The sequence below is a fragment of the Canis lupus genome, chromosome 5 (assembly GCF_048164855.1).
Source record: "Canis lupus baileyi chromosome 5, mCanLup2.hap1, whole genome shotgun sequence".
Taxonomy (NCBI): Eukaryota; Metazoa; Chordata; class Mammalia; order Carnivora; family Canidae; genus Canis; species Canis lupus.
In genome coordinates this window covers 35,744,366-35,765,296 of record NC_132842.1, presented here as the reverse complement: position 1 = coordinate 35,765,296, position 20,931 = coordinate 35,744,366, and the positions used below count along the sequence as shown (strand labels likewise).

Here is a 20,931-nt window from a genome sequence, read left to right as displayed (position 1 = left end):
GTGTTTCCTCAGCTGTAGATCATGAAATACAGTACCTGTCACACATGGTTCTTTTGAAGGCCATCAGAGATCATGTGCATGTAGCTCTCCGACGCCTACCTACCTACACTAGGAGTAGCTATTGTTTTCAGTAGCAATAGGACTTCTTAGTGGTTGGGAGGTAGAGAGACAGGGAGAACACTCCAGGCAAGGGGAGCATCCTGAGTTGTTCCAGCAGAGGCGCTTGAGAACATGGCTAGTGAGTGAAGTGCCCTGAGCAGGGTGAGCTGTAGGGAAGCGGAGGTGGACCTGAACAGATAGGCCCGGGCCAGGTAGCTGTGGCTGATGGCCATGGGCTCTGCTTAGAATGTGGGCCCTGGATGGGTAAGCAGGAAGGATCCCTTAAGCAAAGTGTGATGTTAAAAGATTGCTCTGGAAACTGCATACAGTGGAGGAGAGGCCCTGGAGTGCATTAATGACTGGAGTGAACAACTAAGCCCAGAATGGAGTAGAGCTGGGTATGGTGTGTGTTTCAGGAGACAGGAACGGTAGCTAATTGGATGTGCATTTGAGAGAGGGAAGACAGGTGATTCTGAAAGAGTAATGGGGACTTTATTTTTTTTAAAGATGTATTTATTTATTTATGACAGACATAGAGATAGATAGAGAGAGAGAGAGGCAGAGACACTGGCAGAGGGAGAAGCAGGCTCCATGCACCGGGAGCCCGACGTGGGATTCGATCCCGGGTCTCCAGAATCGCGCCCTGGGCCAAAGGCAGGCGCTAAACCGCTGCGCCACCCAGGGATTCCCGTAATGGGGACTTTAGAAAGCAATGGGGTCTAAGTTCTGATTCCTGCCCGGCATTGGTTCAAATCCCCACTCCACCACTTCCTGGGGCTATGAACTTTGAGCAAGTCATTTAAATGTTCTGAGCCTGTTTCCTCGTGTGTAGTGTGGGGCTAACATAAGAGTCTTACGGAATTCCTGTATTAGATGGTACGCGTCCAATGCCCCAGCCCGAGCCTGACCTAAAGTAACCATTCCGAAATGGTGGTGACTGTGGGCATCCCCCACACCCAAGGCTCCTTCACGGAGCATCATCAGGCACTGGCACGTTCCGTTTGATTCGTTGAAGGGCTCATCCTAACAGCGCCAAGGAATGAGCACTGTGGTGATCCCCGCTTAACAGATAAGGATCCCGAGCCTGGGAGAGGTTAAGGAAAGTGCTTCAGGTCAGTGAGGATTCTAGCAGGCGGGGCTCCCAGGCTAGACCGCGGCTTCGCGTTGGGATCCACCCCCTCCACCGGGGCGCGGAGCCCCGGCCCACGCCTCTGCCTCTCCCCACAGGTACGTGTCAGCGCTGACCACGCCCGCGCGCCTCTCTCCCGTGGACTTCCACTACTCGCTGGCCACGCAGGTGCCGACTTTTGAGATCACGTCTCCCAACTCGGCGCACGCCGTGTCTCTACCGCCGGCCGCGCCCATCAGCTACCGCCTGGCGGAGCAGCAGCCGCTACTACGACAGCCGGCGCCCCCGGGCCCAGGGCCCGGGCCCGGCGCGGACATGCAGCGCAGCTACGACAGCTACTACTACCCTGCGGCGGGGCCCGGGCCGGGGCCGGGGCCGGGGCCGGGGCCGGGGCCGGGGCCGCGGCGTGGGGCCTGCGCACTGGGCGGCAGCCTAGGCAGCCTGCCCGCCAGCCCCTTCCGCATCCCGGAGGACGACGAGTACGAGACCACGCAGGAGTGCGCGCCCCCGCCCCCGCCCCCGCCCCCGCCGCGCCCGCGCGCCCGCGGCGCGTCCCGCAGGACGTCGGCGGGGCCCCGGCGCTGGCGCCGCTCGCGCCTCAACGGGCTGGCGGCGCAGCGCGCACGCGCGGCGCGGGACTCGCTGTCGCCGAGCAGCGGCTCGGGGGGCGGCTCAGCCTCCGCCTCGGACGACGACGCGGACGGGGCGCTGGCGGCCGAGAGCACGCCCTTTCTCGGCCTGCGCGCGGCGCACGACGCGCTGCGCTCGGACTCGCCGCCGCTCTGCCCCGCGGCCGACAGCAGGACTTACTACTCCCTGGACAGCCGCAGCACGCGGGCCAGCAGCAGACACAGCCGCGGGCCGCCCCCGCGGGGCAAGCAGGACTCGGCGCCCCTCTAGGGGCCCCGCCGCCCCTCCGCCTCGCCTGCCCCACTGTCTTTAGGGAGAACAGAGACCACCGCCTGGAGAGAGAGAGGAGGGAAAAAAGAAATAAAAATATTTTTATTTTCTATAAAAGATAAAAAGTATAACAAAATGTTTTATTTTCATTTTAGCAAAAATTGTCTTATAATACTAGCTAACGGAAAGACGTTTTTATAGGGAATCTATTTATATGTAACATCCTGATTTACAGCTTCAGGAAAAAAAAAAAGAAACAACAAAAAAAGACAGATGGGCCAATTTTTTGACTCTTTAATAGAAACCTATATTGTGGTGCCTTTTGCTGTACGCTAATCTGGAGCTCCTGGAGAGAAGTCGGGTTGTGGGGTGGAGTGCGGGGGGGGGGGGGGCGGGTGAGGGAGATGTAGGATCTCAAGCTGGCAAGGATGAGAGGAAGCTGGCAAAGAAGAGGCCTGCTGGGTGCTGGTGGGGGCGGGCAGGGGATTGGCCCTGAGGAAGGAAGTGAGGCCAGGAGTAGCCTTGCCCCCAGGCAGGATCTTGAGTCCCAGACCCATGAAGCTCCTAGGCTTGGAGCTGGAGTTGGGGTCAGGTGACATTCAGGGGGAGACTTGAGTCCCAGCGACAGCAACCAGGACAGGGGAGGGAGCCTCCCCGCTCCTTACAGCTAATAAGGGAGGGGGCACTGAGAAAGGTCTTCCCAACAGTCCCGGCGCCAGGGAGGGGGCAGCTCTGCCAGGGCCCCAAAGTTGCGGCTCCTCCTCACCTATGGCCTCCAGGATGCCCTTCCGTCCTCTGCAGCACCTTCGTTTACAGGTTGTCTTTTCTATTTTATGCCTGCATGTCCTTTGCATTTCAGATTCTTTAGATTGGATGCATGGTCACGCTGGGACCGAGAAGAGCCACTCCACAGTGTATTTGATTCCCCTTTTAGCAATAAAATAACACCAACTCTTCCAGACCCCAAGCCACCTATGACTTCCACTCCCTCTCCACCCCTGTCCTCCCCACCCCCACCCCCACCAAACTGGGTCCACTGCTAATTTGTCAAAAAAGGTAATTGTTTAAAAAAAAAAAAAAAAAAAAACCAACCAAATGGGAACCCTGCCCTGAAATGTCCAAACACCTGACTGTTGACACTTGAACATTTTTATATTATAAATAAAATCAGAAATAACTCATGTTTGATTGTGTGTGCCTAGCCCCCAGATGAGGAGAGAAGACAGAATGAGGACCTGGGGTGGAGATGGATGGATGCTGGTGTGGAGACTGGAGAGGGCCAAGGTAGTGCCTAGGAGGAAGAGACCTCTAATCTCCCTGGCTCCAGCTCCCAGGACAGGCTGCAACCCTCCTCCTTCTTCCAAGAATATTCACAAGGTATCCCCCCTGGCTGCTGGGGAACCTGGCCAAGGGGTTGATGCATATTCCTCTGCTTTGAGCTCAGCCTCAGAAACCTGGCCCGTTTCCTGCCCTGGAGCTACTGGGGCTGCAGTGAGGCAACAATTTCCGGCCTACGTGGGTGAGGAGGGAAGGGTTGTGGGGTTGGCACTGGGGCAGCTGAGGCAAGATGACCCTTGGGGCCTCAGGCATGTCACAGGCAAGGCCTGGACATGCAAGATGGCATAATGGGTACCTTTGGCTGCCAGGAAGACCACAGCTGCTGCAGCTTGTAAGCCCACAGGGTGTTGTGCTATTCCCAAATTCATAGCCCCTCAGAGCCAGGGCCTGTCTAAACCTGCAGTCCCTGATGAGGGCATGGAGAAGACAGATGGAGGTCCAGGGTTAAGAAGCCTTTTCTCTCATTGATTCATTTATTAAACCAGTGCCCAGTGCCAGGAATCCTTATGTTCCAGCCAGACACAAGGGAGTCTTCTATCCAAAGGGCTCAGGTGGCTGACAAGTGCGCGCGCATGCGAAAATGTACCCAGAATTACTTCTGGCACATGATGCCTACTAATCGCTAATTTTATGATAATGATGATGATGGTGGTGGTGGTATCCTGTGCCTTGCATTCTTGAATCACACAGAGTGGCAAAAACTTGATGAAAGGGAGGTGATGGGGAAAAGTAAAGAAAGAACTAAAGTCATTGTGTTCACTCTGGGGGTGCTGGGGGGAAAAGCACTTGTTACAAAGAAACAGAGGAAATAATCAACTAAATGGTGTATAGACCTGCAAATCACTGACCTCTCCCAGGCCCCATCTGGTGATCTCATCCAAATCCCTTTGCTGGCTCTGAGTTTGCTGTTGGCTTTAAAATTTTCTGACAGCCACTAATTCTTCTATGTGACTTCTGACCTCTATGTGAATCCCAATAATTGTGAACGACCTCTTGGTGAATCCATAGGCCTTTCCACAACCCCTCAGTGTCAAATTTGACCCTTCCGAGTTGCTATTACCTTCTAAATTTTTAGTCAGAAACCACCTGTGACTCCAGTGAACCCCAGTAATCGTGACTGACTTCTTGGTGAACCCCCTGGCATTTTCCTGACCCCAGGTACTTGTGTCAAATAATTTGGTAGCTCGGTTATCTGCTGTGGACTCTAAAACACCTAGGAGAGTCAAGAGTTGAAGGCCAGAGCCTAATCGAATTCACCACCCATTCATTTCACAGTTGTGAATGGGACCTGGAAGCAGGTGTGTCTGGAGAGGCTCTTCTTCCATTCTGCCTCGGGGCATCTTTAGTATAGACCCATCAGGAAGAGGTATAGCCCTGTTTAGTGACTTCCCTACTACCACCTTGTCCGCCAGGAGCACTTAGGACATTCAGGCGGCTTCCTGAGTCACTGTCTTCTTCCTCACTCCTCCAGTTCTATCTTCTCTCTTCCAGGTCAGTTTTGGCTTTGTCCTCAGTGCTCCCAAGGTCCCAAATGGTAAAGTGACGGCCTGTCCTCCCCACTAGACTGTGAGCCCCATGTGGACAGGGAGCCCCTCAGTCCTTTCCTCCCCACAGTATCCTCAACACCCAGCACAGTGTGCAGCACTGGTGACTTTCAGTGAATGAGAAAATGAAGGTTCAACACTGTGGTCAAGGGTCAGCCCCCAGAAGTCCCTGAGCCCAAAGCCACTTCCCAGGACCACCAGGTGGCGCAAACCACTTGCTGCATCTCACCTGTAGTCCTCCAGCCCCTGGAATTGGACAGTCCTGGAAAATGGGCATATTAGGGGCAGAAATTGGGGGGGGAATATGATGGCCCATTATAATGTAGGAAAGAAATATTAGAACTCTGATTTAGATTTATTTTCATCTCATCTTTTTAAATTTCTATTTTTGTGTATGTTTTATAATGTACATATTTTAGTACAGTAGTACATGTATATAATTTACAATAAATAATTATACAATTAAGAAAGTGACCAACAGATTTTTTTTACTGATGGGAGACATCACTAGTGCTCAGGGAAGCATATCTGTCTGCAGCAGACAGAAGGTTGCTCCTCTGCTTTCACTCATCCACCCTCATTAAGGTGGGAAGCTGACCCTCAAAATCAAAGACCTTAGAGCCAGAATGGAGAAAGTACAGAGAGCTCTTTTGTGTTACATTGCTCTTTCGATTTCATTTAAGTGAACATTTACTTCCCCTCAGCAAAATTAAGGGGCCAGATGGTTTGGTTATAAAATACACTTCAGTGGATCCAAATTAAATAATCTGGATTTAAATCACTACATATTTCCACAGACTCATACGTCATCCCTTGTATCAAATGTGAGCGTGCTTGTAAATGTTAGGTACTTAATAAGACAAGTCAACCTTGCAACTAACTAAATATGTTACCACTGAGGTCAAATTGCTGCCCAAACTAACCTATCTTTAAATATATAAGGATCTGCTCATCATAGCTCATTAAAGGAACCATCACCCCCACCACTTGTCAGTCTAAGGAATTCAGGGCTTACAGGATACTAGTCGGTGGTCATCACATGGCAAATTTTTCTCTCCTTCCCAGGCCTGTCCTTAGCTAGCATTCCTGGGTCACCAGAAGAGTGAAAGAAATGTCAACTTAAAAAACAATCAGCAACTTCTTACTCCACCATTTCCCAAGAGCAGAAATTAATGGCTTCCATAACCCTCCTCCACCAAACATCTTTGGGCTTGTTGACAAGTGGCTGTTTGCAAGGCAGAGTATCTTCTATTCCTGTAGCAGTAGATCTGTACAAGAAGCCACCTCTGGGGGATCCCTGGGTGGCGCAGCGGTTTGGCGCCTGCCTTTGGCCCAGGGCGCGATCTTGGAGATCCGGGATCGAATCCCACGTCGGGCTCTCAGTGCATGGAGCCTGCTTCTCCCTCTGCCTGTGTCTCTGCCTCTCTCTCTCTCTCTCTCTCTCTCTCTCTCTCTCTGTGACTATCATAAATAAATAAAAATTTAAAAAAAAAAAAAAAGAAGCCACCTCTGGAGCTCAGAGCACCAACATAAAGACCAAAATATAAACAGGGCCATGGTCCCACCCTACTCATACCCCAGAATGCCTGTGGAACAAGATGGGGTGGCATATGCACACACGGTCTATTCATTCCAAAGCATCAACTGGAAGAGCAGTGGAAGTCCCAGGTCAGCCGGAAGAGGGGAAATGGGGGGAGAAGAGGTCAGCACTATCTCCACCTTCCCTCCCAGAGTGTCTGGGCTACCAAGAGCCCAGATGGCAGCCCTCCTTGCTAACAGGTGGAGTTCTCGTATAGGCTTTTCCTTCTTCTTTCATTTTGATATCAATTCCAAAATCATCTCTAAAGGAGCTCCATATATATATTCTTTTATATATATACATTTTTGTCCATATAAAAGAAAGCAGTAATGGCCTCTATAAATGGAAGGTGAGGTGAATGCACACACGAGTAGACAGCTTGACGTTGAGGAAGCAGGCCCAGGTCCTGGATTATTGCAAAGGGAGGCAGGAGAACAAGGCGTGGTTGCAGAAGCTACTGGGTGGAGGGAGGAGAGGATGGTACTGGTGGTCTGCCGACCTGCTGCTGGTCAAGTCTGAGGAGGGAAGAGGAGAACAGGTAGGGATCCAGACCTGCCCTTGGAATGGAAACAGGGAGATGACAGGAACTTGTGAGAAGGGGAGGGTCTGCAAAGTCAGCTGCCCTTCCTCCTTCTCCAGTGACATCGTGTCTAGAGCATGCACACAACTGGCCTACAAAATGAGGCTCCGTGGTGGAGAGGAACATGAGGGCTGAGGAGAAAGTATGAGGCCCAGATAAACCCCAGGATGCAAGAAGACCAACGCCATGAATAGCATCTCCGTCTCCTTGGCCCATGGGGCTCTCTGCACCCCTCTGGCTGCCTGTCAATTGCCTGGAGCTGGTACAAGTGGCCCCTGGCTGGAATTGTGCTCACTGACCCGTCTGGCAACACTTGCCTGCCTCTGAGGCCTGCCTATCAATGCCAGCTAAGTATCAGGCCCAGTGGTATCCTTTGTAGTTTTGCTGCCAGTCACAGTTCCGTGGCCCTGACTGAGGGCAGGGCTTGAGTGTGTCTTGCGGAGGGAAGGATCATCCCCTTCCAAGGTGGCCAGCCGGGCCTCAATCCGCTCCAGGTCATCTGAGCCCACTTTGATTTTCACTGCCAGGAGGTGGATATAGGTCTCATAACGGCTTTTCTGGAAAAAAAGAGAAAGGCCAAACAAAGTCAAAGGACAAACAACAAATGAAAAAAAAAAAAAAAAGTATTTGGATCTTAGGTGACAAAAGACCAATTTCCTTAATATTCAGAGAGCTCTCACTAATCAATAAAAAGAAGATAAACAATCCAATAAAAAAAACTAGGCAAGAGACATACACAGAAATCTTACTCATAATTTTAAAAATTCAAATTAGGGCAGCCCTGGTGGCTCAGCAGTTTAGCGCCGTCTTCAGCCCAGGATGTGATCCTGGAGACCCGGGATTGAGTCCCACCTCCGGCTCCTTGCATGGAGCCTGCTTCTCCCTCTGCCTGTGTCTCTGCCCCTCTCTCTCTCTCTCTCTGTCTCTCATGAATAAATAAAATCGTTTTTAAAAAATTCAAATTAATTGGCAATGATTTCTTGAGTATAACACCAAAAGTAAGGACAACCAAAATAAAAATTGACAAATAGGATTACAAAATTTAAAACTCATGTGTCTCAGGGGCGCCTGAAATATTTGCACATCCATATTCATAACAGCACTATTTGCAAAAGCCAAAAGGTGAAAGCAACCCAAATGCCCAGCAGCAGATGAAAAGATAAAGATGTGGTATCCACGTACAGCAGAATAGTATTCAGCCTTAAAAAGGAAGGAAATTCTAATGCATGTCACAACATGGATAAACTTGAGCAAAAGCCAGTCACAAAAACACAAAATCTGTTATTAATTCACTAATAGGCAGTAACTAGAGTAGTCAAAATCACAGAAACAGAAACAAGAACAGTAGTTGCCCCTGGGGGATGGGGGGGAGAGGTGGTGCAACAAGGGGAGGTGGGCAGGACTTGCTGTTTTATGGGTGTAGAGTTTCAGTTGGGAAGATGAAACGGTTCTGGAGATTGGTTAAACAACAATGTGAGTAGACTTAATGCTATTTAACTATCCACTTAGAAATGGTTAAGATGATAAATTTTATGCCATGCATATTGACCACAATTAAAATTTTTTAATTCAAATTAAAATGGCAATGAGATACCCCTTGTTAAACCTTAGATTGATGACAATTAAAACATCCAGTAGTGTCCAGTGTTGGTAAGAGCATGAATAGAGAAGTACATTCATAAGCTATTTAAAGTGTTATAAATGGGGGGAGGTGCAGTGCCTGAGTGGCCCACTCAGTTGAGTGTCTAACTCTTGGTTTCGGTTCAGGTCATTATCTCAGGGTCGTGAGATTGAGCCCTGCATCGGGCTCTGTGCTCAGCATAGGGTCTGCTTAAGACTCTCTCTCCCTCTGCCCATCTCTTCCCCTCTCCCTCTCTCTCTCTCAAGTAAATAAATTTAAAAATAAATAAAGTATTAGAAATTGGGGCACTTGGGTGGCTCAGTTGGTGAACCATCCAACTCTTGATTTTAGCTCAAGGTTGTGAGATTGAGTCCCATGTCAGGCTCCATGTTGGGTGTGGAGCCTGCTTAAGATTCTCTCTCTCCCAGGGAGGTAGGTAGGGGGAATGGGGGTAACTAAGTGACAGGCATTAGGAGGGCACCTGACATGATGAGCCCTGAGTGTTATATGCAACTGATGAATTACTGAATTCTACATCTGAAACTAATGATGTACTATATGTTGGCTAATTGATTTTTAATTTTTAAAAAATCTCTCCTTCTGCCCCTCTCCACTCTCTCACTCTTTAAAAAAAAAAAAAATGTTACAAATTGGTAAACACTTAGGAGGGAAATTTGGTCACTATGTCTGAGGTCCTGACTTTGAGCTTCCAGCCGTCACCACAGTCAGGAGAGGCTGAGGTCCCAGAAGAAACAAAGAGTAAAGGTGCAGAGACACTGTTCTCATGCAGCTCTGTCACATGAGCAGAAAGACCCTTCACTGCTGGGCTTCACCTCCCCCAGTTAAGCCAGGGGCAAGTGAGAAAGACCAGAGTGCTGGAGTTACAATCACCTGGGATAGGATCCTGGCTCCTGCACTTTTTTTTTAAAGATTTTATTTATTTATTCTTTTTTTTTAAGATTTTATTTATTTATTCATGAGAGACACAGAGAGAGAGAGAGAGAGAGGCAGAGACACAGGCAGAGGGAGAAGCAGGCTCCATGCAGGGAGCCTGACGTGGGACTCGATCCTGGGTCTCTAGGATCAGGCCCTAGGCTGAAGGCTGCACTAAACCACTGAGCCACCTGGGATGCCCTTATTTATTTATTCTTGAGACACACACCAGAGAGAGGCAGAGACATAGGCAGAGGGAGAAGCAGGCTCCATTCAGGGAACCCAATGTTGGACTCGATCCTGGGACCCCAAGATCAGGTCCTGAAGGCAGGCGCCCAACCGCTGAGCCACCCAGGCATCCCATGGCTCCTGCACTAACTGTCACCTCAGGCAAGTGATCTGCCCTCTCCAAGCCTCAATTTTCCCATCTGTAAAATGGGGATACTAAGAGAACCCATTTCACAGAGTTGACATGAGGATTAAAGCAATCAGTACAAGGGAGTGAAGGCACTCATGCCTGGCAGTTGGCTAGAGATCAGTCCACTGTAGCTTTTGCCATCCTTTTTTTATGTTGCAGAGAGAGTGGGTCTGAGAAGACTTTAAGAGTGGTACAGCTTTATGTTTTTCAAAAGGTCAGGATCTCTCCTGGGAATGCTCCTCTCTTCCTCACACAGTAAAAAATCAATGTAGAAATCCAGAGACTGAGATCAGTGACTTCCTGCCTTTCTTGCCCCAAAGGCTCAGACTCAGCCTCTGTATTGTCCGCCCCCATCAGCAAGTCAATACAAAGGCCAGTCCAAAAGGGACAAGTGGTTCCTGCCTCCCTTCCCCAAGCTGCCCCCCCTTCACCAGGTGAAGGCGATGTCAGCCCATTTACAGAGCATTGTGAGGCAGAATCAGGGCAGGAGGACAGAGAGACAAGATGGAGAGAAGGGAGAAGCTTGTTGCTGATAAACATCTGTGGAAGAGGAAAAGGAGACAAAAGCGGGGTAGGTCAGGCAGGTGGGCTTGGCACTGTCTATGGTTGAGCTGTGACAGCTTCCCGAGAGGCTGGGTCATGGGGGAAGCGCAGGTGAGGAGCGGCTGGGAGAAGAATGGTGCCCACCTCGTGCTCCTTGAGAGACACAAGTAAGGGCACATCTGTTTGATTAACAACTGGCAGCTGAACTGATCAGACTGGCCCACAGAAGGCCATGCATGGCTCATGATTGCCTCAGGGGAGCCCCCAAAGTGGAGACCCCCCAAACCAGGAGCCACTGGCTGCGGAATGATGCTGGTGACAGAGAGAAGAGCTGGCTTCCTCCTTCTGCCCCAGTGCCATCCTTAGCAATCGGCCCTAAGGAGAACGCACCTCGAAAGTGAGATAGTGTTCCTTCAGCCGGTTCTCCTCAGCCTCCTTGGACTTGACTCCCCTCTCAATGGGATGGCATTTGTGCTCAGCCAGCTCTGAAGTCACCTGCCTTAACTTATTCTCATGGGAACGCAGCTGCTCCTCCTGCAAAGACAAGTCCTAGACTTGAGGTCCCACTCTCAGTATGTCATGGGTGGGTCTAAACCTATTGCACTGGATCTGCTTCAGCAAAGGGAAACTGAGGCCTGCCCAGGGTCATCAAGTATGTGGAGCCCTGAGGGAGTGCCCTTCCTCCTCTTTCCTGCCTTGCTTTGATTGGCATCAACCCTCTGAGATAAAACCACAGCAGGCTTGGGAGATGACAGCCTCACACTAGAATGAGCACATAGATCATTCCCTGACATAGACACACAGTCACTCCAGACACCCCCACCCCTGCCAGTTCATATGGACGCTCACATACACACACAAACCCAATGGACCAAGAGAGAGCCTGGCCTCAGCTATCCTTGGCGCCGTACACTGCACATATTCTCTCAGATTCGTGCCCAGACACATATAAAGGTCACAGACCCAGAATCACCCAGAGACACTGTTACTCACAGACAAGTGTGCACACACATCCCACCCACCGAAGTACAGCCAGACCACTTCATGCTGGGTGGGCAATGAGCTGCATGTGTGTGCATATGTATGATGCATGTGTGCAGTGTGGGTGTAGGTGCACAGCACATGTGTATGCTCACATGCACATGTGTGTGCCTGTATGGTATATGTGTGCACAGGGTGTGGGGTGTGCTGCACACACATACCATACCTGCAGCCTAGAAGTGCAGTGAGAGACCCAGGACAAAGGCCCAGTGGGAAAGGGGCCCTGACAAAGACAGGAAGTATGGAGCTCCTCCTGCCCTCCTCCCAAGCAGTGGTCTACCATTTATCCTCTCTTCCCTAAAAAACTCAAGTATTGATGAGTAGTTTTTTTAGGATTACAAATAAAACACTTAAGGTAGGTAAGGACAGCAAAAGAGCACTGGATGCAGGGCCAGCCACATCTTGCCTGTCCCTAGCTCCCTGTGACACATGCATTCACTCACATTCATGCTCAGACACACACAATGGCCACAGATCCACAATGACATCCACAGGATGCATCGCCATTGGCAAAGAATGCAGGCCTCTGTGCGGTGCGTGGTTTCAGTCTTCCCATCTGTAAATGAGGGTGAGTGCAATGGGGATGGAGAAGATCTGCCTCTTCACCTTGTCTCTTAGCTCAAGACCAGGTACTATACAGGAGCTGGAGGAGGAGGCTGTTAGATGGAGACCTGGCTGGAGGCAGCCTGAGGAAGTAGCACTGGGGTCCTAGGAGCTCGTACCTGGCAGAGGCGAGTGGTGCAGGAGGGTAGCAGGGGCCGACAGAACTTCTTCATGGAGCTGACAGCAGCAGGGAAGGATGGGGCTGAGAAGATGGCAGCCACCAGGTTGATCCTAAGGATCCAGGACAGCATTTCTTCTTTGCTCCTGGGGATAGGAGGGGAGGAGAGAGGGCACCAGCTCCTCACAATAGGTCTCCCTGTCTCCCACCCAGCACACAGGACCCACCACCAGCCTGGCACAGGGAGAAAGCCTCTCCCTTCACAAAGAGTGAAGGAGGATGGCAGGATGGGGGCTGGGTGGGCCTGGTCCAGTCTGCATAGGGAGCTCCCCGCTGTCCCAGCTTCTAGGCAAGACCTGGATTTTCATATGAAAATAAAGCTGTCCAGATCCAGAGCTAATGGCCCTGGAGTAATGGGCTCTAGAGCCAGTGGGCCCAGGGTGAGCCCTGGATTAAGCAGTATCCCCATTAGGCCTCCTGTCCCTGCCCCACTACCTTGCCCAGCATGCTCACTCCCACCCTGAGAGGTCACCTACCAGCCTCCTGCCTTCTAAATTCACCTGACACATGAAACTCCAATCTCAAGTCACAGGACAGGGAGTGGACTAAAGGCCTTCCAGTGAATCTATAGGACGAATCTTTCTAATCCCTTTCCCCACCCCGATTTACAGTGAAGGAGGATTCATTAAGACTCCATCTGCCCCAGATTTAGGGACCTCAGCCTGCGACAGAATCGCCTGGAAGGCTGATTAGAACATAACTGCTAGCCCAGGCCCAGAGTTCCTAATTCGGTAGGTCTAAGGTGGGGCCAGAGAAATTGCATTTCTAATACGTTTCCAGGAGATGCTGACAGGACCACACTGGAGGACCTCTACTTCAGGGGACCCAGGCTGTCGGTCTGTGCCAAGCAGACACACTCACTCTTGTGGATGATGTGCAGGCAAGCTTAGGGCACCTCACCTAAGGCAAATGAGGATTGGGGTGCAGTACAGGCTCCATGCCGCTGGCCCTGAGCCCAGGGTGGAGTGAGGGGGCTCCCACTCCTACTTACGGTGCCTGGAAGAGGAAGACCCTCCAGTCAGCCGTCTTCAGCTTGAGCACATTGGACTTCTTGCTGTAGTCAGAAGCCCTGGTAGCCAGAGCATGGTGCACACGAATGGCATTCTTCAAGTCGCCCTCAGACAGAGCTTTGTCAGGCCTGTACTCATCCTGGATATGTGAAGTGGGGACAGGCAAGCCTCTGTCATAACCAGGCTCTGGTATACTAACCTACACTTCCTCGACCCTCACCATCCCCCCTTATACTCTCCCCATCCTGTCCCCACACTCCCTCCATTCTTCAGCTCTTGCCATTCTGGTGCCATGCCCATCCTAACAAAGCACTCCAACCACTCCTCTCCCCACCCTGGTTTGTCCCAAGGCCCAAAAAGAGCTTCCAGTGTGTATCCTCTGAGCCCATGGGCATTTCAAAGATCCCTCTCTGAAAACCCAAAGCTCTGTGAGCCCCAGTCAGACTTTAATGAGGGAAGGATCCAGCATCTGCCTAAGCCCCAGGTCCTGCCAGGGACCCTCTGAGCACCTCAAGATGGGCCTGTTGGAGGTTGCACTGGCACTTCCGGAGTAAGGATTCTGGGGCCTCTCACCTTCTGCAGGTACAGGATGGTCCCTTTGAGCACCGCGTAGAATTTCTTCCAGCCACGCCTCCCACGGGGTGCTAGGGATGGGCATATGGGTAGTGTGGCCACAACCACACACCCCAATATCTCCTCTACTGCATCCCCCTACACATCTACCTGGATAAGCAACCCCAGAGGAGTAGTCACGGGATCCAGACCCTACCCCCTGCCAGACTAGCATCCCTCTCCGCCCAGACTAGCATCCCTCCCCGTGCCCTTTTCCCAGTCTGACACCCACTCCTCTTGCCATCCATGTCAGCGTGAGTCTTCCGAGTCAGCACACCATGCTTGTAGGTGGTAGCACTGAGAGCCTGCGGGACATCCAGGAAGGGGTTCCCACCATCCAGGATCCGTGTCACTTTCTTGGTGCCTGTCCCAAACTTGTCATCCACCAGCTCAGACAGTGATTTCCTCAGCTCATCCTCATCACTAGGAAAATACTAGGCCTGAGCACCATCTCCATGGAAGCCTTAGCCCCACATGGACATGTTCTCTCCCCATGAACCCTTCTCTGGGAAACAGGCAGAGGTGAAGAGCAGAGATAGGGAAGTTCCAATTCCAGATCACAGACCCAGATCTTTGACCCCTGCCTCTGTCTTCAATTCTGACCCCAGTCTTCAGAGCTGTGATTTTTGGCCTCCAAGCTCTAATCCTCACCACTGACCACAAAGTTGGAGACTTTACTAGTCTTATTCCTGGTCTTTCTTCTTCTCTCTCCAACCCTGAAAGCTCAGACTCAGGAAGCAGTGACCCATGGGCAGACTGAAGTGGCTGCCCAAGCTCCACAGACACGCTGGGCCAGTAGGTGAGCCCCCTAAAGTCTAGGCTCCCCTTTATTTAGAGCCCTGGTAGAAGAATGCCTGCTCTTCCCAGTGTTTCTGGAGTTCCTAACAATCCTTACCTGTGACCTCTACAAGGACCCAAAGGCCAAGGCTGCCCTGGGGAGCACAAAAGACAGGGGCATCCACTTTCCCCAGGAGCCTCTCAGTCTCCCCACCCAGCAAAGTGACCACATCTCTTTCCAGATGGCTGGGCACCTCCAGGACTCACTGCCTTTGCAGAAGAAGAATTTAGGGGGCAGTCACCCTTTGCACTGCCAAGAGCAGACGCTACCTAAACGTGGTAGTATTCTTGGTATTTTAGGGGGACTAATGCCTCCTGCCTGCCTACCTCCCAAAAGGGAAAGAGCCATCATCACTGGGAATAGCGGCAATATCCTCAGTAACAGAAAATAAGTTGTGGACATCATGAAACCAAAGTCACAGTTTAATCAATTCCATACCAGTTTAACATTGTACACTTTTTATCAATACAGAAAATGTACCCAAAGAGGAACTCATCATGTGGTGTGGGCCAGCTAGACAAGGGTCACCGGAGCTGTGGTTTACGAGAAATCAGCACCATGGAGAGTGACAGTAGGGCCTTCCCAGTACTATCAGCCACTCCCCCTTTTCCTTTAAGGTGATTCATTTTCCCCATACCTGAGCCCATGGGCACTACTCACATGGCCCATTCCAGCTTTTCATTCTTGATGGAGTTGTAAAGAGTCTAGGACGGGGAAAGAAAAAGAGAGGAGTTCAGATGAAGAATCAAAGAAATCGGGCAGCCAGGGTGGCTCAGCGGTTTAATGCCGCCTTCGTCCCAGGGCGTGATCCTGGAAACCCAGGATCAAGTCCTGCGTTGGGCTCTCTGCGTGGAGCCTGCTTCTCCCTCTGCCTGCCTCTCTGCCTGTGTGTCTCTCATGAATAAATAAAATCTTACAAAAAAAAAAAGGGGGAATCAAAGAAATCTCCATCTACCTCTAGTAATGTGTATGCAGTGAGGAAGCACCTTTTCAGCCAGTGGGGCAAAATGAGTGTTTGATTCACAGTTGTTTGTTGGATGGGTGAATGAATAAGAGATGGGTAAGTATATGATTGTTTAGATGAATGGATAGATAGATTTGAGGATGAGTTGGGTAGATAGGTTAGTGGGTAGGTGGCTGGGTGGGGAAATGAGTGGATGGGTGAGCGTTCAAGGGTGTAGAAGGTATATGTGTGGATGATGGGTGAATGGGTGGGTGTTGGGGCAGGGGAATGAGTTTCTGGGTAGGTGAATGGATAAAGGGATGGGTGCCATGGGAGCTCAATTAAATGGGTGGATGGGTAGATGGGGAGAAGTAGGTAGGTAGGTGTTGGGACTGGGATTATTTGATCTCACAAATACATTCTTAACAAGCCCTTGTTGATGGTGAAGAAGATAATTATGGTAAGAAGAGTAATAGAGACAATGTTCTATTTTTTTTTTTTTTACCTCCAGACTCACTATCCCACTGCCTACCTGGTATCACCATATCCTTCAAACCTACTATCTAAAATTAAACTCACTTTTGAGTAGCTCAATCTTAAGGTTAAGCGTTCTACTCTTGATTTCAGCTCAGATCATGATCTCAGGGTCTTGAGATTAAGCCCCACATTCGGCTCCACACTCAGCACAGATTCTCCCTCTCCCTCTGCCCTTCCCTCTCTGTCTGTCTGTCTCTCTCAAATAAATCTTTAAAAATAGTAAAACTGAACTCATCACTTACCCCCCAAAAAAACCTGCTCCTCTTCCTCCAAGGCAGAGAACTGACAAGGCTTAAAAGGCCTGAGTTCCCGCCTGGGCTTCAGCCTCAGGAGAAAACTAGAATCCCTTAATTCCTGATAATGTTGGAGAAATGGGTGGGTTTTTCTCTGTGGTGATGACAGTGACAGTTGTGGTGAAGGTGAAGGTACTGATAAGGTAATGGTGATGGCAGTGGCAGCTATGACAACTGTTGGTAGTTTTAAGGATCACCGTGACAGCAATGAAGATAATGGAGTGTTAAAAACAAATCTCATGAAGTCTACCCTTCTACATAACTCAGGGAATACATAGCAGTCAGTGTTTAACTGGATGGTCACTAACTCTGTCCCAAAGTCTGGTGGCTCTGACCCCAGTATTAAAAATATAGACTGTTGAAGGGGTGTGGATGGCTCAGTGACTAGAGTCTGGGACTCTTGATCTTGGAATCATGAGTTCGAGCCCCATGTTGGGTATGGAGATTATTTTTTCAAAGATTTATTTATTTATTTATTTATTTATTTATTTATTTATTTGAGAGGGCGGGAGAGGCAAAGGGAGAGGGGGGGGGGTCTCAAAGAGACTCTCCTCTGAGTGCAGAGCCCAAAGTGGGGCTCAATCTCACAACCCTGAGATCATGACCTGAGCCAAAAATCAAGAGTCGGACACCTCACCAATTGAGCCACCCAGGCGCCCCTGGAATAGAGATTTTTTTTTCTAAATTTAGACTGTCAGGATTTAGTGAAGCAGAGACCTCTCTCCTCTGTACCCACTCCAGGTACAGCTGGGGATGTGGGAACCCTTAATAGGTTTTACCTTCAGCAGGTCTTTGGCAAAGTCCTGGCCATCATTCAGCTGGTCCAAGTTGGCAATGAACTGCTGGCAGGACATCTTCTTGCCAATGTTCTGTAATGGAGAAATGGTTCTGCCTGAGAGTAGGGATGGAGGCTGGTATAGTCCCCACACCCCGCCCTGCCCAGCCAGAAGGGACAAGGCAGCATCAAGGGCAGTAACAAGAAATACTGCCTAGTTCCCATTGTGTCCAAGAGTTTACAAGACTCTTTTTCACTTTCAAGATTCTATCTGATCCTCAAGCATCATGAGAAACTGGAGTTTTCCTCAAGCCCAGATGGAGTCAGGTTGGATTAAATAACATAAAAACTGACATTTGCCAGGTCTCTAGTATGCTCTAGGTATTGTACTTAACATGCATTATTTTATTTCCTTCTCAAAACAAAGAGAAGGTGAGGTAGGTATTACTATTATCCCCATTTGACAGATAAGGAAACTGAGGAATAGGAAGGTGAAGTGACGTGCCCATGATCACACAGGAAGGAAGTGGAAGGGCTGAGTGTATCTGACACCAAAGCCCATGCTCTCACCCGCTACTCCATGGTTAACTCTCCCAAGGTCACACAGCACCAGGACTTGAACCCAGGCCTCTTGGCTGCTGAGCAGAAGCTCTGTGTATTCCGTCACAACTGTCTCACCCTCTCACCTGTACAGAGGGGCGGCAAGACCTCCAAGAGGTAGGTGAAGTGAGGGAGAGGTTGGTCTTAAGAGAATCAAAAATCAATTTCCACCAATACACATGGGTACCCCATGCTGAGCTGGGCTGGAATCAAGGGAACCCAAGCAGATGATCTCACTCCAGGAGGCACGAAGAGCTGGGAATGATTGTACCCCAAATTCTGCCTTTTTTAAACCACAGAAGAGCAGAGGGGCTCCAGCCCTCCAAACCCAACACCTGATGTGCACACTTTCGGATTCTTCTTGCAACATCCATGTCTGATGACACACTGGGTGGCACTTCACCTTTATGAAGACAAAGACCCTTGAATACCAGATACCTATTGGTGTAGGATTTTGTGGATTTAGGTCAGCTATAAGACAGTGTTTACCAAGACTTACCTATGGATGGGAATAGGTATTTGAATAATCAAATAAATTTATATGTTTCAGAGTCTTTAATATGCTTTTGTGTGTTGACAGTCTCCAAATGAAGGATCCCATGTACAGCTTCCCAAATTCATTGATCTTGTCACCATTTTAACAAGGATAATCTATTAATGTTATATGGGACATTCACATACTACAGAAAATAATCCAGGAAACAAGGATATAGGGCTTTATAAGTAGCTGACAAGGGAGAATTTTCTACACCTTTCCAAAAGGTTAAGAAGACAGGATCTTACATGTGCCTTGATATAGTATGTTTCATATGTTTATGTGTATTTATGTTTCTACATATGCAGCCACTTATGTATTCATTCATTATAGCAGGATATAAGGCATTAATGTCTGGGTTCCACACACTGCACATTCCCCAGCCACTAATCAGGAGTCCAAAATCAAAAGATAACCAGGCAATAATTTCACTCCTAGAAATGACAGGCTATCTTGTTGCAAATTAATCTTCCTAACAAACAATTGCTGGTCAAAATATAAAAATATCTGTGTGGGTGGGTGGCTGGGTGGCTCAAGATGGTTAAGTGTCTGCCTTCAGTTCAGATCATGATCCCAGAATCCCAGGATTGAGCCCTACATTGGTCTTCCTGCTCAGCAGGGAGTCTGCTTCTCCCTCTGCCCCTCATTCCACTCATGCTGTCTTCCTCTCTAATAAATAAATAAATAAATAATTTTTTAAAATTGAAAAATAAAACATTGTGTGAAGGCACTGGAAAAATTTAAGAGCAGTGAGGACTTCCAGGGTAAGGATTCTGTAAAAAGCATGGAGGCATGAGCCCAAGAAGGAGCAGCTTTCCTACTTAGAGCATTTGCCAGTTCACAAGCAGCAGCCCAAAGGCAGAGCAACTGAGCAGTCAGTAGGACTGGAGAACAAAAATTAGGCTCAGGGCCCATCAAGGACAACAGGTCCTGGGGAGACACCTCAGTCACACTTCAATACAAGTATTGAAATTAAGAAAGAAAATACTAAATGGACTTCTTCTGGCAGAAGGAAAATTATCCCAGATGGAAGTATGAAGAGGCAGAAAGGAATAAAGAGCACAAAAAGGATGGCTAAATCTAAATGAATATTGATTGTATAAAACAATGATAAAGTTTTCTGGGGAAGGGCACCTGCATAGCTCAATTGGTTGAGTGTCTAACTCTTGATCTCAGCTCAGGTCTTCATCTCATGGTTGTGAGTTCAAGGTCTCAAGGTTGTGCTGTGTTCCACACTGAGTGTGGAGGGGGAGGGGGAAGGAGGGAGGGAGAGAGGGAGGGAGGGAGGGAGGGAGGGAGGAAAGGAAGGAAGGAAGGAAAGAAGGGAGGGAGGGAGGGAGGGAGGGAGGGAGGGAGGGAGGAAGGGAGGGAGAAAAGTAGGTTATTTAATTAGTTTTCTGGGCAATAAAGTATAGAGAAAGTCTAATAGTTTAAAAGATGATAACAGGGGCAGCCCCGGTGGCGCAGCAGTTTAGCGTGGCCTGCAGCCCAGGACGTGATCCTGGAGACCCTGGATTGAGTCCCACATCAGGCTCTCTGCATGGAGCCTGCTTCTCCCTCTGCCTGTGTCTCTGCCTCTCTCTCTGCGTCTTTATGAATAAATAAATAAAATCTAAAAAACAAAAAGATGATAACGGTAATACATAAGCTGAGAGGGCAATAAATGGAGAAATGGAATTAAAGTGTTTTAAGGTACCCCAGGAACTGGAAAAGTACATTAATAAGTTAGGTTGCATACTGCAAATAGCAAAAAGAATGAACAACTAACAGGTTAATGGGATAAAAGGAAATTCTAAAAAAAAAAAAATACTTGAATAATCCAAAAGTAGGCAAGAAAGGAGAAAAAAAGGAACATAGAGCTGATAAGCCAGAGAAAACAAATTATATCCTGGTATGTTTAAATTTAATTATATTAGTAATCCATTAAATGGTCAAATTAAGAGGCAAAGATTATCAGACTTGATTTTTTTAAGTATATCATAGAAGACATACCTCTTAAATAGAAGGGGACAGAAATCTTACAAAGGATGGAAAGAGATATACATGCAAACACTAACAAAAGAACTCCAGTATAACCCACTAATATCTGGCAAAATAGACTTGAAGACAAGTCTTACTAGAGAGAAGAAGAGAAATTTCATAGTAATATAAGGGCCAATCTACCAGATGATATAAACATCCTAAATGTGTATAAACCTAATAACACAGTGACAAAAATTGTCAGAACCAAAAGGAGAAAGACACATTCACAATCTTGGTTGAAAATCTGAACACTGGGGCAG

At 48.9% G+C, this 20,931-nt stretch overlaps 2 protein-coding genes across 17 annotated transcripts in view; one reads left to right on the top strand and one right to left on the bottom strand.

Moving 5' to 3' along the window:
* NRG2 (neuregulin 2) overlaps positions 1-2,405 on the top strand; it is a 243,681-nt gene extending 241,276 nt beyond the window's left edge. For all 5 annotated transcript variants that reach the window (XM_072826100.1, XM_072826098.1, XM_072826096.1 and 2 more), the window contains one exon: positions 1,327-2,405. In XM_072826100.1, coding sequence (XP_072682201.1) covers positions 1,327-2,128 — 802 coding nt within the window. In that variant the 3' untranslated portion in view covers positions 2,129-2,405. The remainder of the gene's footprint in view (positions 1-1,326) is intronic.
* Positions 2,406-5,346: 2,941 nt separating this feature from the next.
* The window catches only part of PSD2 (pleckstrin and Sec7 domain containing 2), a 143,175-nt gene continuing 127,590 nt past the window's right edge, over positions 5,347-20,931 (bottom strand). For 5 of the 12 annotated variants that reach the window (XM_072826081.1, XM_072826083.1, XM_072826080.1 and 2 more), the window contains 8 exons: positions 17,519-17,609; positions 15,627-15,670; positions 14,361-14,551; positions 14,090-14,160; positions 13,498-13,655; positions 12,448-12,592; positions 11,075-11,218; positions 5,347-7,726 (listed from right to left, as the gene is read on the bottom strand). In XM_072826081.1, the coding sequence (XP_072682182.1) occupies positions 7,517-7,726; positions 11,075-11,218; positions 12,448-12,592; positions 13,498-13,655; positions 14,090-14,160; positions 14,361-14,551; positions 15,627-15,670; positions 17,519-17,609 (1,054 nt within the window). In that variant the 3' untranslated portion in view covers positions 5,347-7,516. Of the gene's footprint in view, positions 7,727-11,074; positions 11,219-12,447; positions 12,593-13,497; positions 13,656-14,089; positions 14,161-14,360; positions 14,552-15,626; positions 15,671-17,518; positions 17,610-18,084; positions 18,201-19,350; positions 19,885-20,931 lie in introns of those variants that run through there. The other 7 variants (XM_072826077.1, XM_072826079.1, XR_012031085.1 and 4 more) reach the window with 6 other exon arrangements.